Genomic DNA, 24,036 nt, shown 5'->3' on the forward strand with positions numbered 1-24,036 from the left:
ACCACTCCCTCGAAACAAATGGTATCATAAGATTACCATTTATTGGAGTTTCCTCCTGGAGTTCAGACTTTTCAAAATATTTCCAGAAAAAGTGACTTAGCATTTTATACTAATAATGCCCAAAGCTGGCATTTAAATATGTTGCAGATGTGCCTTTAGCTGTAAGAGATCATTTAACGTCCACAGGGTATATAGAAACTCTATATGCTGCAATACTAGTTTGTATTTTTCCTACTGAGATTAAAGCAAATGTACAATTTAACAGGAAGATCTTGTTAAAGGTTAATCATAGATCTAAATGAATACCTGTTTTCAAAAGGCATTTATTTTCCTGACAGAGAAAGGTTCCTTAATTTAATACGTTTTACATTCAAAAGTATTTTAAAAATTGTGAAGCTTGGTTTTAGACTTCATTTTCTAAGAAAAATAAACATAAAAATTTTAAGTTCAGAAAATTATTTCAGTATTTAAAGTAAGTAATTTTACTTCCAAAACTTATCTAGTATACACATATTGGAAAAATTGTCACAACGCCCTACTGGAACCAGAAAATGGACTACAAAGCTCACACATCTGTAAACCAGCTGAGGACCTGAAATACTTAATTTTCCTCTTTGATATTTGAAAGTTCATTGTATTTTGGCATCGAACAGTTAGTTGTCCTCACACAGAAGATAAACAAGTCCAAGAACCTGGATCTTGCCCAGGTACAGTCTTAACACAATGTTAAAATAATTATGTGTCTAAAACATGTTATCTAGTAGTACTGAGCACACATTCAACAGTACACTCACCAATATTCCCCTCAGTATTATTTTTACTCACTAAGAAAAAAAAAATAAGATGAAGGGAAAATATATTTTGAATAGATCGCAAGAAAATATTCATATTTTTTCATATTTATTAGTCAAAATAGAACTTACCTGTTTTCCCCAGAATTACTTGGTTTGACTGCTCAACAGTGAGTGACATTTATTGATACAAAAGGTTAGAATACTATTCAAGTAATTTCAAACCTCTTCTTACGTTTTCAGCTGTACCTGATAATTTTACTTGTTTTTAAGCATGTTAGTATTTTCAAAAGATATATGCATGAGATATGTTTGAATAGTTACTATTACTTGATGATATTAACAAAAAATTAAGCCCAACAAGCCTTTCAGTCACATAGGGTCATAGAAACAGCAGGTTTTAATTTTTAATTTTCTTTGTAAGGCAAAGGCCAGTAAGTTGCAAAAACTTTCAGTGGTCTAATTGGTGGATGCTTTCTTGAGTATTTTCCTAAAGTCCTCGGAGTTTAAACTTTTCAGAATATTGACTTAGTATTTTATACTAATGATGCCCAAAGAGTGGGCACAGATACAACAGAAGTAGTATTTATAAAAGAGCAATAACAATGCGGTACTTTAAATAAAAAGTCAGTTCGCTAGAGAGTACACCTATTTTGGGATGACACAACACCTGCAAGTCTTTAACAATTATTTTAAAGTGTCAGTTTTAGGGCTTCTATACATAATAGTCATTATTATGATGGGACATTTTTGATGGCAACAATGCTGTTAAGCTGAAAGTGCAGAGTCAATGACATAAAGTACATAAAAGTTAAAAGCTACATTGTGATGAATGTGGCATGGTCTTCAGGAAGGTGTGCAATGAAAAATCATCTGAAACCTGCCAATCAACATTTTTACACAGATGAAATATGGTAAAACAACAAGGGTGTACGTGAGAGAGGAAAGAGGGAAGGAGCTGTCACAGAAAAGTGAGAAGGATGTTGGAGGCAAGAGGGAGCTAGAGTCATTGCTAAGTGGCCTGTCCTAGACCTCTCTGCATGTGAAGGAAGGCCTCAGGTTGGTTTCCTCTGAAGAAGAGACAGGGCTAATTTTATGAGCAATATTTTATGTGACCTCCACACAGTATTTTCCTGCCCTGTTCCATGCACTATGAAGGGAACATCAAATCTTCAGGATGATGACATTCGAACAGAAAGAACAATGCATAGTAAAAACATTCAGATGAACTCTGATGGTCATGTACCAATTCATACATGCTGCATTACACATGGTGAAATGATCTGCAAAGGGATATCAAGCATACTAATTAAGTGCTTTGTAAAAACAAATTTCTCATATTTTTCAACAAGGATTTTGAAAAACACTATAAAAAATTAAGTTGGAAAATGTGTTTTTTTTTCTTTTCCTTTTTTAACAGACATTATTTAGAATTATGCTCAAATCTTCTAAAACTATGAGAAGAGCTGTTGCCCATCTCTAAGATTAAAAACAAACTGAAATAAATTAGATTTTCTCTTGAAAAAAAGTAATCCAGCTCAAAAACCTATGTGCCAAGTTTCTCTCATATAATTTGAAACAGTCAAGCAATAAACTCTGAAAGAGGAATTTCTAATGGAAGCCTTGAAAACACTTGACTCCAGCTTTGCTACTGGGTGCCATAATAAATCCAGAAACTTAAAACCTCAGATATACTGAAGAAGGAAAAACTTTCAGTGGTGCTATGTAATGTATAGTCTAATATGAAAGCTTAAGAAGCCAAAATCTTTGCTCCAGTGAAAGTTTCTAATACTTCATTTCCCAGGCACACAATTCCTCCCTGCCGCAACCCCCATCAACATTTCATTCTTTGCTGCAGCAAGGATTATGAATGCTAAAAAAAGCTTCTTGATTTTTTTGAGGCAAAAAATGTTGTAATATAGTACTTTAACACCATTTAGAAGGGAAGGTTTTAGAATACAAAAGTTGTTAGGTAAGATATTTACGAGGTAGAACGAAGAGGTTCTTTTTGAGTAACAGTTTTAGGGTAACTAACTTTGGGGGATAAGGTTGAAAACAATCTTAGGATTAAAAAAAACTCTACGCTTTTTTTTTTTTTTTGGGAACAGTGGCAGACTCTCTAAGTATATCGTTGAGAGAAGTGTAGGTCATTCATAGCTCTTATTAGGGATACACAGATAACAATAAGGTATCACTTATGAATAGAATTATATGAGGTTGCTAGTGAATTAAATGGAATAAGCTTCACTAAAATAGCCAAGTAAAGTCTATTTGAAAGGTAATGACTTTGCTCAAAACTGCTGCTTTAGTTCACAGATGAAAATAATGCTCCCTGATTTAAGATTGCATAAAGGAAAACGTTTGTATGTGTATGTTTATTTGCCTCTGGATTGTATCTTTCTTGTGGTGTTGGGTCAAAATGTAAATCAGAACTCAATATTTTCTTATTCTTAAACACATGCAAGGAATGGAGGGGGACAGTTATGTAGAGCTTTCTACATGTACACAATCTCTCTACATGTACATAAACTCTTCTGAAAATGGAAGGAGCATTCCCAAGGACTGGCTGGGGACAGGAAGAACCCAAATCCTGGCTCATCTTCTTAAGGGGCCATTTTGAAGATCAAGTTTAATGGATTCTGACTAGTAATGGGAATTTGAGAATTATATTAAAAATATCAAAAAGCCCAATGAGAAATGTAGACTCACTGGCAATTAAGCTGTAAAAGCGAACTAAAGGTTTTATATTGTTTTTACTTTTGGATAGAATTATAGCAAATCGGTGCAATAATACAGGCTATTTCACAATTATCAGAAGCAATGATTAGCATGATACAGGTCTTGGATGAAAAAAAAACAAATTTATTAAATTAATACACACTGCTTACTTAGGAGGCAAAATCTTTCAGAATACCAAGGTCTCTGGGGATAAAAGCATCTGGTTTTAAAAGGTAGGAACCACTTACTCATTTCAACCTCTTCATGTCACAGTTAAGGTAGCTAAATGAGGCTTAGAGAAGTAAAGAATCTGGCCAGAGTTCTTATGGGAGAGATCCAGGTCTAAAGAGAGAAATTCTTCCTACTCTTGTAAGTTGCTTCCTTTCTCTGAGATGTTCCTAAGTTCTAGCTTTCTCTCCACTCTCACATACACACTAACACACTAGTTACTATTAATTTTGATAATTTCTGTGGTTTAAATAAAGTGCTTGGGAAACATGCCAAGCAGCTATCACGAAAAAACTTAGGTAACATTAATAATAAAAAACTTGGGGATAAAAGACATAGTATTTGAGTGTGATAACTTTTCATTAGGCAAATTTTAAGGTATTCAAAACAACAGGAGGAACTTGTTGGATATATTTTTAAAAAATGACAGATTACCTCCCTGTATAATAGTAATGTCTGCATGGTTATCCCTCGCCCCAGTTACCTTTCTATCCAAGAGCCAGATGTGCCCTCTAAATTAGGGGGCTGGGCAATCAGACAAATCCAAATTGAGGGGCATTCTGCAAACAACTATCATCAATGGGCTGGAAAAGACTGGAGAACCACTCTAGAATAAGGGAAACCTAAAAGTCATGACAATTAAATACAATACATGACACTTGACTGGATATGGGATTAAAACAAAGAAAAACAAAACAGGGCTTTCCTGGTGGTGCAGTGGTTGGGAATCTGCCTGCCAGTGCAGGGGACACAGGTTCGAGCACGTGCGGCGGAGCAACTAGGCCCGTGTGTCACAACTACTGAAGCCCGCGCACCTGGTGACCATGCTTCACAACGGGAGAGGCCACCGCGATGAGAGGCCCGCACACCGCAGAGAGGAGTGGCCCCCGCTTGTCGCAGCTAGAGAGAGCCTGTGTGCAGCAATGAAGACCCAATGTAGCCAAAAATAAATAAATTAATTAATTAATAAAAGAAAAAACAAAAATAGCAATTAAAAAAACAGCTATAAAGGCCCTTATTGGGACAATTGGGAAATTTTAATATGGACTGTGTATTTAGATGATACTACCGTTGCATTCATTGTGAAACGTCCTGAATGTGTGATAGCTGTACTGTGGTTATGTAGGAAGATGTCCTTGTTCCTAAAAGGTGCTTAGAAATGTAGAGAGGGTGACATGATATATGCACCTAGCTCTGAGAGAGAGAGAGAGGGAGAGAGGGGGAGGGAGGGGAATGGGCCTGTGCCTGAGTGGGCAGAATGCAGAACAGGCTGTGTCATTCACAAACATGCCAAGGGGTGAAAGGTATGTGTGTTCACACTACTATTCTTACAACTTTGCTGTAGGTTTGCCATTTTTCAAAATGAAAAGCTGGGAAAGAATTTTGAGTGCCAGGAAGTAATCCGCGTCTGTGCACAGCTGGAAAGATGGAGCCCCTAAAGCCAAGCTGCTTTGTATACTGTGCGGCTGCAAAAGGCCTCTGTGTTTTATGACTTGACAGTGTGCTGTCAACCAAAGGGAAGGGGGCAAGTCAGTGTCTGAAATATTTACGGGTTAAATTTCCTCCACTGGGACATTACGGCACTTACATGATTTCTAATTAAGAAGGTAAACACCCTAACATTTACTTAAAAAAACACTTAGTACAAACTAGTTACACATTTGGTAAGAGTATAAATATTTTTGGAGTTGAAAAAGTCAGTAAAAGGTAAAATCATCCTGATTTTAATGTTCATGTACATGTGTTCACTGGTTACTGCTTTGCAGTTAATTTAAGATGGCCTTTTTCATAAGCAGAAAATGTGCATTTTTATATTGTTTAAATTTTAATATGGATTTTTGTTCAAAACAACACAGACATTCAGGCTACTTGTAAATGATACAAGATTTTTTGCTAATGAGGCATTATGTAGAACATATGCAAAAATCACAACTCAGTCTTCCAAAATAGACCACAATAACAGGAAAAGACATGATTTTAATAAAAAAGAGCAGCACTGGGCTTTTACTTCAAAGCAATTAAGGGCTTTGGATAACCAAAAGTTTATGTCAAGCTGATGCCAAACCAAACTGGTCTATTAAACACATACTACGAAGAGTTTCTGTAATATTCTATGAAAAGGCTCTTTGCCATAAATATCAAGCACCGCACTCTGAAGATTACAACTACGTTAGGTTCATGTTTGAGAACAAGGAGTCCAACATTCAGATCAGACTTCTAGAATTTCAAATCTGAAATAATGTATCCATGAAAGAGAAGTTTAAATATGTTTTCCATTTTGTGATTTTTCTCTACAGTAAATTATACCAAGTTTTATATTCTCCCCAACATTTTTCAACAGTTTTCCATTAGTCTCAAAAAAATTTCTGTTACACATAAAATTTTGAGCTATGTGTAAACATATAAGAAAAAAAAAGACTTGAAGACCCTTATTTGAAGTCATTTCTTCAGTTTTCAACAACTGTATTTCAAGAAACAATGTTATTCACCATAGGTACCCTTCTTTCTAAGCAAATAACCAATAATTTTCAATTTTATAAAACTGTAAGGTAGGGTACAAATTGCTTTCATTATTTGGCCTCTGCAACAAAAGCTTCTTTAATAATACTTATTTTGTCTCTGCTTCTAATTCTTGATGTGACAAAAAATAGACTGCTATGGAGTGAATAACAAAATCCCCTAAGGTTAGCCTTAGTTTAGTTTTTAAGGTAAACTCTTCTACGTGTATATGCTGATGTCTTCTGCTGAAAATACCTTATACTAGAAAATATGCAGACCCATCTATGACTCTAGTTCTTCGGCTGTTCTAGTCCTAGGACTGAAGGACTTTTGGATTTCCCTTTCAATTAACACAACACTCTAGTTCTTAGATGATCATATTCCTTTGGAAGAAGGAACAGCCAACACAGGGTTGACCTTACTCTTTGGGAATTTAAGAAATATAACAGAGAAAGTAGTCTGATAACCTTGTACTCAGCTGTTGAGGAATGGGCTCCAAGCTTCGGCTTGGCCTAATGCAGAATTTTTATATTCAGATAATATTTTAAATATGGCTGTTGGCAATTTATTAAGATCACCATATTCAGTTTTGGGGTCTTCAGCACTGTTCCTCACAAGGAACCATTTATTGGTTTTCCAAGAAGGCTAGGTCTATTCTTAGGGGGAACGTGGATAACTCCCAGGTATTTAAAATCCTGGTTCAAAGCCAGGGTTCAAATTACATTCCCTATTACACATATAATTCTCAAAAATATTCATTTTTCTTTTGCCCTGCACTTAGAAGGGTGTATTAATGTCACTAAACATATAGAATTTCATTACAAAATTTAATTTTACACATAACTTTTTAGGAACACAAATTAGTAGAGATAATATTAACCTTTTAAATCTTTGAAATAAAAAGCTTTTCATATATTTTTGGCCCACTTTATTTTTTTAAAACAAGTCTTCTATTATGCATCTTAGCTTTTTCAAATATAACTATGTAAGGTTTGTTTGTGAAAAAAGAAGTAAACTCTGATTCTGAAATGAAAAAGTGGAAAATCATACTTGGTTTTTCTAAATGAGAACCTACTCACATGATATCACACTTGGTAAGGGAAAAACAAATAGAGGATCTAGGTCTGGTTTAAAAATATATTAAGAGAGGGCTTCCCTGGTGGCGCAGTGGTTGAGAGTCCGCCTGCCGATGCAGGGGACACGGGTTCATGCCCCGGTCCGGGAAGATCCCACATGCCGCGGAGCGGCTGGGCCCGTGAGCCATGGCCGCTGAGCCTGTGCGTCCGGAGCCTGTGCTCCGCAACGGGAGAGGCCACAGCAGTGAGAGGCCCGCGTAACACAAAAAAAAAAAAAAAAAAAAATTAAGAGAGAAATAGAAGAGACAAAAGATATAACAATCATATGCAATGTGTAGAGCTCATTTGGATTCCAATTCAAACAGCAGGAAGTCATCGTTACAGAAGTTTGAATATAAACTAGTTATTAGATGGTATGAAGGAACTGCTGTTAATTTTGTTAGGTGTGATAATGGCACGGTGATTACATTAAAAAAATTCCTTATCAGACAGCAATATATACTGAAGTATTTACAGGTGTGATGACATGATATTTGGCAGGGGCTAATTAATTAAAGAAAATGAAGGTGAAGGGATAGATGAAACAAGATTGGTTAGCATGTTGATAATTGTTAAAGTTGAGAGATGAGTACGTGAGATTTCAGTATACTACTCTCTGTACCTTTGAGTATGCTTGCTCCAAACAAAAAGAAAAGGGCCATAAAGGAAGAAAATAATTCAAGGAAGAATATGGTAAAAAGATAAAATCTTGTTGGAAGCACAACGTGGAAGCACAAAATGAGAGAAGAGGTATTAGGAACCAACAAATGACAAAGGAGGACGGAAAAGGAAATACTATATATTATCAAACATCAAAAATAAAGAGGCAGCAAGGAGACTACTGAAGGGCCCCACTGTCACCCATGACAATCAGCAGAATTCGATGCAAACTTTGAATATTAGGAGAGGTAACATCTTTATGGGATGAAAAAAATGGGTACTGTATTATGGAATTTACTACCTTTTAAGGTTGGGAAAAACACTTAAATAAGGTTGGGCTTATTCACAAGGTATGCCAACAGCTGAGTCCTTGTCACACATATTTTTTTGGTAGGTACAATCAAATGGTATCAGAACTTCCTACCCGCTTGGTAAATGAGCAGAGGAAACAAGATGAGGCAGAGTAGGTTAGGGAAAAATGCCCTTAGACTTGAGTTGTTGATAGCAGTTAGTAGGTCTAGAGCAGGCTTATATGAAGAATGTTAAGTAAAAACATGATTTTTAAATAGACTAGGCTTATCCTTCTATGGCACATGATAAAGTATTTTAAACTAATTTTGACCTTATCAAAGTGATATTTCTGTTTTAACATACCTTTGATCTGTAGCCTGCTGTTCTCGAAGCTGAAGAAGAGATAACTCAATTTCATTTTCTTTTCTCCTCAACTGAGTTTTCAGGATCTCAGCCAAGTGCTCTAACTCTTCTATCTGGCCTCTCTGTGACTGAATAACATTTTCTCTGAAATAAAGAATCTTTACAAGAATTTGCAGCTTGAGGGAAAATCTGCAGTATATAAGAGCAGTACAAAGAGAGTGCTTCATAGTAAAGGGCAAGCAAAAGTTAAAAATTTTAGCTTAAATGTCCCGGCACATAGTGAAATAGTAGCAGATTAAATGTGATGATTTGGAAGTACATATGCAAGAATTCAAGGTATTGCTTTATATAAGATAATGTCCTAGGCAACGGACTGGACTGTGGTTCAATTCAATGCAGTATTTATTGGTCACCTACTAAGTACTCTGTGATCTGGTCTTCTTCAGATAATTTATGTGCCTTTGTTCTTTCATATGCACACCTGCCTACACCACCCAAATTAACACTTCATAGAGAGAAGGCAAGAAGTTTGCAAAACATAACTTAGTGGTCTCTGCTTTATATTTTATCTCTACCATGTCTCGCAGCATCCCAGTGTACCAAGCCTCAGGACTGGTCTGAACCCTTGCTTTTCCACTGACTAGCAGGAAACAAGGTTAGGTCTAGTCTTTTAGTTTTATTCTTTCACAGGCAATCATTACTGTAACTGGTATTTAAAATATTCAAAAGTAAAAGTTTAAGCCAATATTATTCTTAAGCAGCTATCTAAAGTATGATACTCTTTGTCTCCTGCTTTCTCTCCTCATTCAGAATTGTTACTTTTTGATGATCCAGGTGAAGGCCTTATCTTCATTTGTGTGACTTACAGACACCGAGATCACCATGAGGCTTTGATTAACTGGAAAAGTAAGCTAAACGTGGCAGAAGTAACTTTTTTGAAACCACAGTATGATGAAGAATGCGGTACCATAGAATCAGCATGAAACAAAATCTGAAATCCATATGTATTTGATAGCTCCAAACTTTTAAGCCACTCCCTCCAATTCTTTTTTCTTTTTTTAAACCACAGAAAGGCTAATTAATTCATGATCTAAAAACCCCTGAAAAACCAAAAAAACTACCTGTAATTCTTCTGAGAATGAAAATATTGCCTCTAAAGCTTATACTATTCTAAATGACTGGGCTTTATGCCATTCCACTGAGGGGGAAATTATAATAAAGAGGACTCTTCTCTAAATGCTTCCACTGAGGCAACTGGTTAAGTTTTTCATTTACCTCATTGTACTGGAAAGATGTTATATAATATCTGTTCTTACCTCACAGATCTAGCTGTATTTTAATGGAGCAAATTATTTGTACACAAACCAATTTTGTTTAAAATAAGGGCAAGGGAGGGATCAAAAAAGACATGATCAATATACAGTGTTCTAAAATGATCACAAAAAGAATACATACAAATTTCTTATTTCTCCTCTGGCTTCTTCGAGTAAAATGTTGCCATGTTTTGTAGGCATGGGTTGCAGAGTTTCTGCTACATCTGTATCTTGGAATTTAATACCTAAAAATAAATTAATAAGATTATTAATTAGTGAAGTTATTTAGAAAAGAAGGACCCTTGACTTGCTATCGTAAGGAAATATGCAATACAATAAAGTCTCTTAAGTACTGAGAGATATGTGCTCCATGGTACAGAGAATCAGACATACATTGCCAAAGGAACTGTTAGATCTCAGCCACCAGTTGGCATTAAATAAAACACAGCAACAAGTATTGCTCATTTAACAAATTCTACTATGGAAACCAAATTACCCAGAAATAGTTTTATTCAACTTAGATTTAGAACTTCCAAAGTAAATGCTGAAAGAACCAAAATTTTAACAGGTCTTTACAATATAAACTGAGGTATGAAGGAAAAAGTTTTCAAAACCGTGATTTTTTTTGAGTATTTTTGATAAAGGTTTTTTGATTTTTAAATTACTCATTCATACCCCTTGACCTTACATTTTGAACCTTATCTTCATTTGTGTGATTCACAGATACTGTGAGCGTTAAATCAAAATGTTTCCTGTACTTTCAATTATTCTACCTCAATAAGAAAATCCATATTTAAACAAACGTAATTTGAGACGAGATCATCAATAGGATTCCTTTAAATGAAACATTTTGCTGCTGCACTTAAATATAATTTTTCTTATAAAAATAATTACAATTTTTGTAATTTACAATAATTTTGTAAATATTGTAGATTACAATAATTTTTACAAGCCTGGCCCCATTGTTAAAAAGGAGACATTCTTTTAATTATAGGAGTTACTTTACACTTATAGAATAATTAGGCTATTAGTTTTAGGTAAATGAAGTATGACAAATAATTTAGATTTTTAAAATGGAGAATAGTTCCAGACATAAAGGTACAGAAAAAACTCATTCTCCTTATAAAAGTTTACTTTTTAAAAATGAGAATTTTAATTAGGAAAAATGGAATTATCATTTGCTATTTCCAAAACTTTCAACATTTATTGCTGTAATCCAGAGTAAAGAATGGAAGAGGCCCTGCCTAAAACATTACAATAGTTTACTGTGTTAAAATTTGCCAATTATATTATTTTGGCAGTAATACTAATTCTTAAGCTTTTCCTACCTAAATCAAGGAAAAACTAAACATTACTACTAGAACTTAAAAAAAAACCCCACTTATACTCAAAACATATCTTAAAACTTACAGTCTCATGGTGATTTTCCAATGGCTATATTTAAAACGTATACACTTTATAATCTTTCTACTGGTTCTTCACGATAAGAATTGTTTTTACACTACACTGATCACACCTTAAGCCAGTACTTTCTATCCTTTATCCTGACAAGGTACAAATAGGAAACGATAATATTTGTACAGCAGCTTTGGGGGGTAAGACTGCTTGTGGCCCAAGAGGGTCAGGGTTCTTGCCCAGCCCCTCAGGCTGTGGTATTTCTGACAACTCTGGTCTAAGTCCCAGCCTCAAAGGCGGTCTTGAAGAGTCTATTAAGGCTACTAAGGTAGCGATCTTGATAATGATGCCTCAGGTTTACACAGAAAGAAGTTAGGAAAGTATTCATTACTATTTAATCCTTTGTGCAACTTCTATGTCCTAGATTCTGTACCAAACAGTGAAAAAGTTCTGAATTACTAACAGTGTAAATACAAGGAGAAATTAATCTATGTAAGTAACATTTTAAAGGCCCTTCTATTCTGTGGCTCTTCTACAAGGAGAAACTTCCATCAAACTCTTCTATTTAAACAACAATTCATAGTACTAGATTAGCTCGCCATGTTAATCTAATATTTGGGCATCGTTTTTATTTAACATAAAAGACCTTGCAGACCACAGGGATCATCTTGCCCAACCGTAGTCACAGATGACAAAACTAAGGTTCAGAGAGGATAAATGACTATTTAAAGGTAAAATATATTGTTGTGGACCTCCCATCTCCTGACCTTTCTTCTAACCTGGTGTTATCATTCCATTTTACAGATGCGGAAAATGAGGCTCTGGGAAGTCAAGTGCTCTCTTCCACATAAAAAGTTAATTAGCAGCAGAATGTATTTTTGATTTATAATTCATTATGATTACTTTGGTTATATTCAAAGTCTACTGCTAATCTCACATAGCTAGGAGTAGCCAAGCTCTTTTATCCTGGAGCTGCCTCCTGCCTACTATGGAGGCCTTACTGACTTCAAAGGAACTCTGTCTAGGGAATATATAGTGTTAACATTTTGGCTTGGAGAGAAAAATAGAACAAATTTTTCTCTTTTTCTGTTCAGATGGTGTTTTTTGTTCCCTCAATGAATTGAAAGTTTTACATGATTTTTTTATTTCCCTAAAAATGTTTGGTCTTTAAGTGGAGCACGTTCCAAACAAAGATGAACTAGAACTAAAATTCGATTTCCTTCCCTAGTAGTTGAAATGAAAAAAGTATTCCTTAAAATATTTATTGACTTTTTGCTTCATTATAAATAAAGTTTGTCTGTGGGTGGAGGGAATGGGGAATTTTCATTAGAAATACTTAGGTTCTGTCTACAGTATTGAGTCTTCTATATTCAATTGAATTGCTCTGTAAGCTGGGTAGGTTTTAGGTGATTCATTTTCAAGATGAGAAGAGTGATTGACCAATGATCATTTTTTGAAGATGGAAGAGACCTTTATGGTCGCTTGCTTAAATCCTTTTATTTTATGTGTAAAGAAAACTCAACTTCAGAATGATTAGAAGACTTGTCCAAGGTCACCAGACAATAAGCAGAGGAGCAAGAACCCAACTTTTTAAACCCCTAGTTATGTGCACACTCCACTGTCAAGCTGCCTCCACACAATGAGGAAGATTTAAACAATTCTGTAAAATTTATAGAAGGCCTTTGGATGAAGAACCTAAGTGTGATCCTTCAGAACAACAGTGTGACCATATGAGCAAATTAGTGGTTTCTCTATTTGCCTGAGTCAATGTGATTTCCATCCATAATATAAAAAACGAACTCAAACTAAACTAAACCCGTAATTGATGTAGTTTCATACATGCTTCTTTTATTAGTTAGGAGGAATAGTTTTACTAGACAAATGTAAATGTTTTATTAGACAAATTTGAGCATGATCTAGTGATTCTTATATAAAATGATCTTCATGTTAATGTGATTTTATCAAAAAGTCAAAAAATGATTTCTCTCTTTCTAAAGACACTCAAAAACATGAATAGTACAGAAATAAAACTCTGTGTGTATGTACGTATGTGTGTGTAAAACAAGTTATTAACTTAAATTTAGGATTTAATGTAAACTTTATTTTACCTTTCCTGGGGCATTCCTGTAAGCCTGCATTTTCATTCGCTTTTCTACGCCCAGTGTTAACACGAGATTGCACATAACTGTATGGAGTTTGCCTGTGACCCTGGATCTGAACTTGCTGTTTGGTTGAAATTAGTCTGTTTTTGAGGACTTCATTTTGTCTTTCAAGCTCATGAACTTTCTCTTGCAGCCGCTCAATCATTTCTTCCATTTCCACATCTCTTCCCAGCCGCTTGGGGCCGCCACCAACCCATTCATATCTTTTCTTGTCATTAACTAGCCGTATTAACTTGGTGGCCATTCTAGGGAAATAATAAAAAGATGAAAAGGAATGTGAGAAGTCAGCATAAAATGCATTCTGTTGAAAGGAACATAATCACTGTGAAGACTTCAGTGCAGAACCTGAATAATAAATTTCAGGTTTTGATGTAACTATTACTGCCTGTGAAGAATCCTTTGATGATAATTGAAACCACTGGGCAACAATCTGCTTTATAGCACTGACAAATAACAGTTTCCTAAGGCTTATCATTTAAGGTTAGTAAAGAGAGGACACATATTTACTCCATATGTTCCTCAAATGCAATTTTTAACGCATGACCTTATGTAGGAATGCTGTATGCACTTAAATGTAGCTACAGATTGTGGATATGGTGGGTTATATCTGCAAGCCACAGTAAGTTAAAACTTTGCAAAATTGTATTAAGACTATGCAGCATTTAGGTGATGTATTGTTTTCAGTTTCTCTAGGATTAAGACATATTACAAATATAAAAATGTTAAAATGCATAGATACATACATATTAAAAGCCCAATGAAAAATTCAAAAGAAACCCAAATGCACCATTAAATGTTGCTTAGTGCTCAAGAAACATGCCTGTTTAATGGTAGAACTTAATTAGGTACAGAAAGTATTATTTCAATGGTACTTTTAAATTTAGACATACATTGTGCTTTTGACATCTCAGGAGTTTATACCTTTGATTCTTTTAAGTTTTGATAAAAACTGGTTAGACAGAACAAAAGACAGAAAGGGCACATGGGGGTGATGTAATATACACGTACAGAAAACATGCTTGACAGTGAATGGAAAAATCTTGGCAGTACAAGAAAGAAAAGGTGGCTTTGATGAGAGACACAAGTTCAAGACTTTACAAAATTGGTCGCACATCTTCAATAGCTGATTCTAGTTTATAGTGAATCTATTTTTATAAAGACCCAGACAGGAGATTGAAAATAAAAACACACTTCATTTTTCTTTAAACGGGGGTTTGCTTTATTTTAGCATGGTTATGGACAGAAGCTTTTACTTAGGAGAACAAAAGTGAAATAAAAAAAACCCTTAATAGCTTTGGGATGTCACAGAACAACCTTTTTTTGCCCTAAGCAGAGTCCTCAGTAAAAGCAGTAGTAATACATGTCTATCTACACTTCTGGCTACTCGGCCTACAGCATGCAGCATCAGGGGAAAGCTATGCATAACATAATCAGTTAAGATTGTTTTCTTTTTCCCTTGAGGCACATCCATTAAACATGCTTTATAAAGGATATAGGATAATAAAAACCAAGATCCAAGAGTACCACAAACACCCTAGTAAAGTAATCAATGGATTAGTTCCTTTTCCACCTAATCCAGAGAAGGATATATCATTGAGGAATCTGGGCAGGTATCGTAGCCCAACAGAGCCACACACTCTACCTAGCCCTTTAGGACTCTGAGCCTCACCAAACGGCTTATCCATAGAAAGATGGGAGCCATTTAAATAAGATGTCAACCTAAATATCTGAATCTTCTTTTACACAAAGACTTTCACACGGATAGAGATTACATTCAAAAGAAAGACACAGATTTAAGCAAAGATCAATAAAACTAAAAGCTGGTTCTTTGAGAAGATAAACAAAATTGATAAACCATTAGCCAGACTCATCGAGAAAAAAAGGGAGAAGACTCAAATCAATAGAATTAGAAATGAAAAAGGAGAAGTAACAACTGACACTGCAGAAATACAAAGCATCATGAGAGATTACTACAAGTAATTATATGCCAATAAAATGGACAACCTGGAAGAAATGGACAAATTCTCAGAAAAGCATAACCTTCTGAGACTGAACCAGGAAGAAATAGAGAATATAAACAGACAAATCACAAGCATTGAAATTGAGACTGTGATTAAAAATCTTCCAACAAACAAAAGCCCAGGACGAGATGGCTTCATAGGCAAATTCTATCAGACATTTAGAGAAGAGCTAACACCTATCCTCAACTCTTCCAAAATATAGCAGAGGAAGGAACACTCCCAAACTCATTCTACAAGGCCAGCTCCACCCTGATACCAAAACCAGACAAAGATGTCACAAAGAAAGAAAACTATAGGCCAATATCACTGATGAACACAGATGCAAAAATCCTCAACAAAATACTAGCAAACAGAATCCAACAGCACATTAAAAGGATCATACACCATGATCAAGTGGGGTTTATCCCAGGAATGCAAGGAGTCTTCAATATATACAAATCAATCAATGTGATACACCATATTAGCAAACTGAAGGATAAAAACCATATGATCATCTCAATAGATGCAGAAAAAGCTTTTGACAAAACTCAACACCCATTTATGATAAAAACCCTCCAGAAGGCAGGCAGAGAGGGAACTTACCTCAACATAATAAAGGCCATATATGACAAACCCACTACCTACATCATCCTCAATGGTGAAAAACTGAAACCATTTCCTCTAAGACCAGGAACAAGATGAGGTTGTCCACTATCACCACTCTTACTCAAGAAGTTTTGGAAGTTTTAGCCACAGCAATCAGAGAAGAAAAAGAAAGAAAAGGAATCCAAATCGGAAAAGAAGAATTAAACTGTCACTGTTTGCAGATGACATGATACTATACATAGAGAATCCTAAAGATGCCACTAGAAAACTACTAGAGCTAATCAATGAATCTGGTAAAGTAGCAGTATACAAAATTAACGCACAGAAATCTCTTGTATTCCTATACACTAATGATGAAAAATCTGAAAGAGAAATTAAGGAGACACCACCATTACCGTTGCAACAAAAAGAACAAAATACCTAGGAATAAACCTACCTAAGGAGACAAAAGACCTGTATGCAGAAAACTATAAGACACTGACGAAAGAAATTAAAGATGATACAAACAGATGGAGAGATATACCATGTCCTTGGATTGGAAGAATCAACATTGTGAAAATGACTCTACTACCCAAAGCAATATACAGATTCAATGCAATCCCTATCAAATTACCAATGGCATTCTTCACAGAACTAGAACAAAAAACTTCACAATTTATATGGAAACACAAGAGATCCCGAATAGCCAAAGCAATCTTGAGAAAGAAAAATGGAGGAGGAATCAGGCTCCTGGACTTCAGACTATACTACAAAGCTACAGTAATCAAGACAGCATGGTACTGGCACAAAAACAGAAATATAGATCAATGGAACAGGATAGAAAGCCCAGAGATAAACCCACGCACATATGGTCACCTTATTTTTGATGAAGGAGGCAAGAATATACAATGGAGAAAAGACAACCTCTTCTATAAATGGTGCTGGGAAAACTGGACAGCTACATGTAAAAGAATGAAATTAGAACACTCCCTAACACCATACACAAAAATAAACTCAAAATGGATTAAAGACCTAAATGTAAGGCCAGATACTATAAAACTCTTAGAGGAAAACATAGGAAGGACACTCTATGACATAAATCACAGCAAGATCCTTTTTGACCCATCTCCTAGAGAAATGGAAATAAAAACAAAAATAAATGAATGGGATCTAATGAAACTTAAAAACTTTTGCACAGCAAAGGAAAACATAAAAAAGATGAAAAGACAATCCTCAGAATGGGAGAAAATATTTGCAAATGAAGCAACTGACAAAGGATTAATCTCCAAAATTTATAAGCAGCTCATGCAGCTCAACATCAAAAAAACAAACAGCCCAATCCAAAAATGGGCAGAAGACCTAAACAGACATTTCTCCAAAGAAGATATACAGATTGCCAAGAAACACATGAAAGGATGCTCAACATCAATAATCGTTAAGAGAAATGCAAATCAAAACTACAATGAGGTATCACCTCACACCAGTCAGAATGGCCATCATCAAAAAATCTACAAACAATAAATGCTGGAGAGGGTGTGGAGAAAAAGGAACCCTCTTGCACTGTTGGTGGGAATGTAAATTGATACAGCCACTGTGGAGACCAGCATGGAGGTTCCTTAAAAAACTAAAAATAGAACTACCATACGATCCAGCAATCCCACTATGGGCATATACCCTGAGAAAACCATAATTCAAAAAGAGTCATGTACCAGAATGTTCATTGCAGCTCTACTTACAATAGCCAGGACATGGAAGCAACCTAAGTGTCCATCGACAGATGAATGGATGAAGAAGATGTGGCACATATATACAATGGAATATTACTCAGCCATAAAAAGAAATGAAATTGAGTTGTTTGTAGTGCGGTGGATGCACCTAGAGTCTGTCATACAGAGTGAAGTAAGACAGAAAGGGAAAAACAAATGCCATATGCTAACACATATATATGGAATCTAAAAACAAAAAATGGTTTTGAAGTACCTAGGGGCAGAACAGGAATAAAGACGCAGATGTAGAGAATGGACTTGAGGACATGGGGAGGGGGAAGTGTATGGTGGGATGAAGTGAGAGAGTGGCATGGACATATATACACTACCAAATGTAAAATAGATAGCTAGTGGGAAGCAGCCACATAGCACAGGGAGATCAGCTCGGTGCTTTGTGACCACCTAGAGGGGTGGGATAGGGAGGGTGGGAGGGAGACGCAAGAGAGAGGAGATATGGGGATATACGTATATGTATAGCTGATTCACTTTTTTATACAGCAGAAACTAACACACCATTGTAAAGCAATTATACTTCAATAAAAATGTTAAAAAAAAAAGTTTGAAGCAAAAAAATAAGATTTAATATGAAAAAGCAGTCATCATCTAGAGAAAAACAAACCACTCCAATTTTTAAGGCAAGAAGAGCACATCCATAGAGAGGCTTAAAATTCCTTCAAAGATATGCAAGTAAACTTTGCCAAGAAAGGTAAGATTGCATCTTTTTGTCCAGTAATAGCAATAATTTTCATTTGATTATTTTATATTAATGAAATAAGTGATCGGGTAAAGTTTGAGTACTTCTTTAGAAAGGTGGTTTAGCAAATCTACATTCATACTAAAGTAAGTGATTCTAATTATATCTTAAGGATAAATTTAAAGGTAGCTTATCCATGTATCTAGGTAATGTCAGTGGTGTGAAACTGAGAAGGAAATTAGAGCTTTGGGTCATAGTGGTCATTGGATCACTACCCTCAGGGCTGAGTAAAATAAAATTCCTGGAGGTTAAATGGCTTGAACATACCATAGGCGAGTGGCAGAGAGACAAAGAACACATGCACATCACTTGACTCCTAGCCCAGTCCTTTTTCCATTAAACTACATAGCTCATTATTAAGTTGTTTTCTATTTTCTGGCTAGGACAAATTACTAATGAGGTCAAGGCTGTGAATTTAATTCTTTTACTGACCAATTAGGTTTACAAAGGAAAAAAACTGTTCAGCGGTCACAGACTAAATGCCTCATTCAGACAGGGTGACGGCTGTGTTTGTGGTCAGAAAAAGAAACAGGCAAGTGAGTCTTGAAAAAAGCCATCATCACGACTCAAAAACCAACTCAAAGTAAAAGCTCTGCACAAAGCAGGTCAGTAGGTCATTAAAACAAAGTCCACAGAATAGAAACTGACTAGAATCACTCCTTTAGAGGCTAAGTCCCAGGCGGAAGAAAAACCCCCTATCTTCTTTGTTCAATCGTTGTCTCACCTTTCCATTGAACCTAGAACATGAATGTGAATACAGATCTGTTCATGCTCACAAATGAGAATGAACTTTTAATGCCACACATGCGGAAGACAGTCACTGTTCCTGAACAAGAAAGAATGAAAGCTATCTACTCTTAAGAAATAATCCCTGCAGAAATTTTTTGCATACAAAAGTGACCCTGTTTCCTCAGAAACAATCGATTCTTTGAAATAAATACAGATTCTAGATTAATCCAAGCAAAGTAAAATATGTTCCAGATAGTGATGTTCTCATCAGTAAACCCCAAATCTTAAAGGAACATGCATCCTAACAAGTTAGAGTAGCTAATTACTTTTTAAAACTTTCATTTTAAAATCAAGACGTTTAGAAAACAGATGTTTTGGCCATTTGCTTATTAAACTATAAATATTAAAGCAAAAGTTATTTAGAGATATGATACACTCATGCCACTCATAGCTATTAGCTCTTTCTTTCAAATGGCAACTTCAGACATAATAAACACTCATAATCTTCTTGGTTTATTATCCTAGTTTGTAAGATTTTTCATTTTTAAAAACTGTACTGATTTATAATCTTCCTTGCTCCAAAAAGGATTCAAGGTGGGGTTTTCAATTAAGTTTATAGAAAAGCATATCCTCCAAACTTTACAGAGTCAGGAAAAAAAGCTAAAAGCTTTTTATCATAACCTTTTAATTTTATCCTCTTGCTTGCGGGCATGCTGTTTAAGTAAAATGTTCTCATCGTGCAAACGCAAAAATCTGTCTTCCAGTTCCTCACGACTGATACGTGACACTGCCTGGCGAGACTTCATTGTCCGTGTTGTTGAAGTTTCTGCAAAAATGCCAAGGTAATTAATAGGAGGATTACTTAAAATAGCCTCTAAACACAATAACTGTTGATATTAACGTAATCTCTGATGCACTCATCTCAGGTTTTTTTGTGACCTACAATTAAGACTGCTTTAGAAAATGTTATAGCATTGTTCACGCCACTGATAGGAGGTAAGAACAAAAATCTTTGCTGTTAATACTTTATATGCAATATTAAGGATTTGAGCAACAATCATTTCCACTCAAAAAATGTATTCAAATAACAATGTAAGACGGAACTTACATCAACTAAGAATGAAAGATGCAACTCTGATTCAATAAAGACTTTTCAATTTATATGCTGAATGTTGAAAAAACTAAATAAAAAGTCGGTATCTGTAAGTATTTTTTTCAAAGGTAAGAGTTATAACAATAACAATATGATTAAGATATTTTTCTGAGCTATGGCTTATAGAAAATAAACAATAAAATCTGTAAGACCAAGCAAACAAAAACATTTACAAATCATTTATAAGCTATCATATATTTTAAAAGAACTTTTACACCTTTTAGCAGGTGTGTATATATTTTTTTACATATGCTTAAATTTGCTATTTTCCTGTGAAGATGGTCAATTTTCAACAGTCCTCCAAAAGAAACAAGGAACAAATGGACAAAGATTAAAGCCCTATGAGGCAGTTACTGAGGGCAAGACTTGAACTTAGGGTATCAAATACTAAAAAATAGCCTTGTACACTTAAAATTATTTGTATTTTAATCCCTGATACTCCATCAAAGATCTAAAGCAAAGCTTATAGGGCTTCCCTGGTGGTGCAGTGGTTGAGAGTCCGCCTGCCGACGCAGGGGACATGGGTTCGTGCCCCGGTCCGGGAATATCCCACACGCCGCGGAGCGGCTGGGCCCGTGAGCCATGGCCGCTGAGCCTGCGCGTCCAGAGCCTGTGCTCCGCAACGGGAGAGGCCACAACAGTGAGAGGCCCGCATACCGCAAAAAAAAAGCTTATACATTCTTTTTACTTTTTAAAATTTTTCTTGTTTTTTATTTTTTACTTTTTTTTTAACATCTTTATTGGAGTACAATTGCTTTACAATGTTGTGTTAGTTTCTGCTGTACAACAAAGTGAATCAGCTTTACGTAATACATATATCCCCACATCCCCCATTCTTTTTACTTTTAACAATAAAAGCTGTATAGTCAAATTTATCTTTTTCAATGAACCATATTTTGACCACCTTTCTGTGGTAGTTCAAGGTGGCCACTTGCAGTGTTTTGATTAACAAGTGTATGAAGAAGCCTTAGTGGAATATATTTTACATCACAGCCTTCTCAATGACAAATGTTATGGAATGACAGAATGGCTGACACACCATACACACAAACAAAAACACAGCTCTACACTCTATATTGTTCCTTAAAGCAGTCCTTTTCTTTCTCAGTTTGAAAGTGCTTTTTAGCTCTATAGCAAGCACTAAGTGATAAAAGGACAAAGAAAACCTCTAACGTGTATTAATTTGATAAAACAAAGTCAATATCACTTGGCTAACAAACCATTTTGAGATATTCTACTTGAAAGGCAAAAATGTTTAAATATGGCATTTCCTCTCATATAAAATTTAAGCTGAAAGAAACATTTTAATGGCGAATGTGATATAAACCAGGCAATTTGGTTTGGAGGCTTGGTACTCTCTGTGTCGTTTCTACTGATGTGTGGAATTTTAAGAAGATGATTTATAACAATTCTTTATCAGAACAGAGGGGGATTTTACATTTTCTATGAGCTGTTGATAATTGATGCATGCAGTAAAATACCATATGTTGTTCTAAATTCTCCATCTTCTTGTTTAGTCCAGTCAAGACTATATAGTTACTTAAATGGCTTTGTTTGTACGAATATCAGAAATACTTTAAATTAAAAGTAAAGAAGTTACTGATCAAAGTTCATAATGGTAATAAATAACAGCTGCCTGTACCTTGTAACCCTCCCATTCCAAAGAGATTTAGACCTGTATCTTTCACAGGCAGGTCTCCTGCAGTCTCATCAGTTGGACCAGACATTGTGTATCTGTGGAGAAAAGAAAATTCAAATAAAATCTTTCCAAGTTGTAACATTAACTATGCAATGGAATGAACCAAATAAAATGAATAAGGCACTAGAACTTTAATGGACATCTTATTGCCCACACGTGCTGCTTGAAGAAGATGAAAGCTTCTATTTTAAAAGTAATACTACACTCGGGCTTCCCTGGTGGCGCAGTGGTTGAGCGTCCGGCTGCCGATGCAGGGGACACGGGTTCGTGCCCCAGTCTGGGAAGATCCCACATGCCGCGGAGCGGCTGGGCCCGTGAGCCATGGCTGCTGAGCCTGTGCATCCGGAGCCTGTGCTCCGCAACGGGAGAGGCCACAACAGTGAGAGGCCCACGTACCACCAAAAAAAAAAAAAAAAAAAAGTAATACTACATTCAATCATGGAGCCAGTGGTCCTTTCAACAGTATATTTCCTATCGTTTGCTTAGGAAATGAGGTAAGATTATCGTTCTTCCTTTTCTCTTCTTCTTTTTCCTCTATCTGAAACAAAAACAAACTCCCCCAAATTTAAGAAATACCTCCTCTCCATCCTCTATCCCCTTCTCTGCTCCCCAAAGAAAGAAGGTATTTGGAAAAAACTCAAGTCAGGAACTTGATTCAAATGGTTGTTTCTCTTACTTACTGGCTGGTCAAGTCACCTAATCTTGCTGAGTTCAGTTCCTTAATTAAAAAAAAGAAAAAAACAATTCCTATCTCACAGAGTTATTTTAAAGGTAAGTGAGATGGTAAATTAAAGGCATATATGCACATTTGCCTGGGATGTTCATATCACTTGAATATTAATCTTCAGCTTGATGCATAAAGGAGTGGGTAGTTCCAAGTTTTGTGAAAGAGGTTTCATAAATTCACCAGCTGGTTTGTTTTTGTAGTATTCTTTGTTGCCATGAGGCCTAGGTCCCTACCTCCTAGGAAGTCCCACGGCTTCCTACCTCCACATACATGCTGTCCAGCTAATTCTGGCATTTTGACAGTTTCTATTCTTTACAGAGATGCATCACAGTAACTTAGTTTTAAATGCGGATGTGAGTGGTCCATGCAATGTTTAGTAATGCAAAAAACCAATGAAGATGTCCTAAGGCAGAGGTTCCCAATCTCTAGCACACTGGTCCTAGAATGTAAAGTCTGAGAGAGTAGCAAGCTGATTTGTCTCGTTTACCTCTGTATTCTCAGAGCCTGGCACAGTGCTGGGTGCATAGCTGGCATTCGCTAAATAGTTGTTGAATGAATGAATGAATGAATGGAGTCCTTGGGGCTTCAGGGGTCTGTGGAGCCAGAGATGGTTTCCAAAATCTTGTATGCATATGTATACATGCATCATCTTTTAGAGAGAAGGTTAATAACTTTTATTATAACTCATCAAGATTTCGGACCAGTGCATTTTTACTGTTGACATAAACAACTAACAGACATATGCTAGGAGATCATCTACTTCTCTTGGAAACACTGCCACAGGAGAGGTCAATTTAGGAACCAAATTAGCAAGAAGTTTAAACACAGGACACTTGTGAAAATAACTTTTCCATGATAGAGCTATGGTGGCTTTTATAACAACAGTGATGATGATGATGGTGTTAACATTTATTGAATGCTTACTAAAACGTGCCAGGTGCTCTTCTAAGTGCTCTGCTTATGTGAATTAATTAACTATCTCACAATATCCTTGTGAGGTTGTTACTCAAAATGTTTCCTACTTTACAAATGAAGAAACTGATAACACAGCTTAGGTAACTTGCCCAAGGTCACACATCTAAGAAGTA

The 24,036-nt window shown here is 35.7% G+C and overlaps 1 protein-coding gene across 1 annotated transcript in view; it reads right to left on the reverse strand.

Annotated features, from left to right (window-relative positions):
• The window catches only part of RPGRIP1L (RPGRIP1 like), a 98,998-nt gene that overhangs the window by 74,249 nt on the left and 713 nt on the right, over window positions 1–24,036 (reverse strand). Inside the window, exons 2-6 of the mRNA XM_059999156.1 lie at window positions 22,165–22,256; window positions 20,051–20,195; window positions 13,482–13,780; window positions 10,121–10,223; window positions 8,666–8,809 (exon numbers count right to left, since the gene is read on the reverse strand). Of these exons, the coding sequence (XP_059855139.1) occupies window positions 8,666–8,809; window positions 10,121–10,223; window positions 13,482–13,780; window positions 20,051–20,195; window positions 22,165–22,249 (776 nt within the window). The 5' untranslated portion in view covers window positions 22,250–22,256. The remainder of the gene's footprint in view (window positions 1–8,665; window positions 8,810–10,120; window positions 10,224–13,481; window positions 13,781–20,050; window positions 20,196–22,164; window positions 22,257–24,036) is intronic.

The sequence above is a fragment of the Delphinus delphis genome, chromosome 20 (genome assembly GCF_949987515.2).
Source record: "Delphinus delphis chromosome 20, mDelDel1.2, whole genome shotgun sequence".
In the NCBI taxonomy this organism is placed as follows: Eukaryota; Metazoa; Chordata; class Mammalia; order Artiodactyla; family Delphinidae; genus Delphinus; species Delphinus delphis.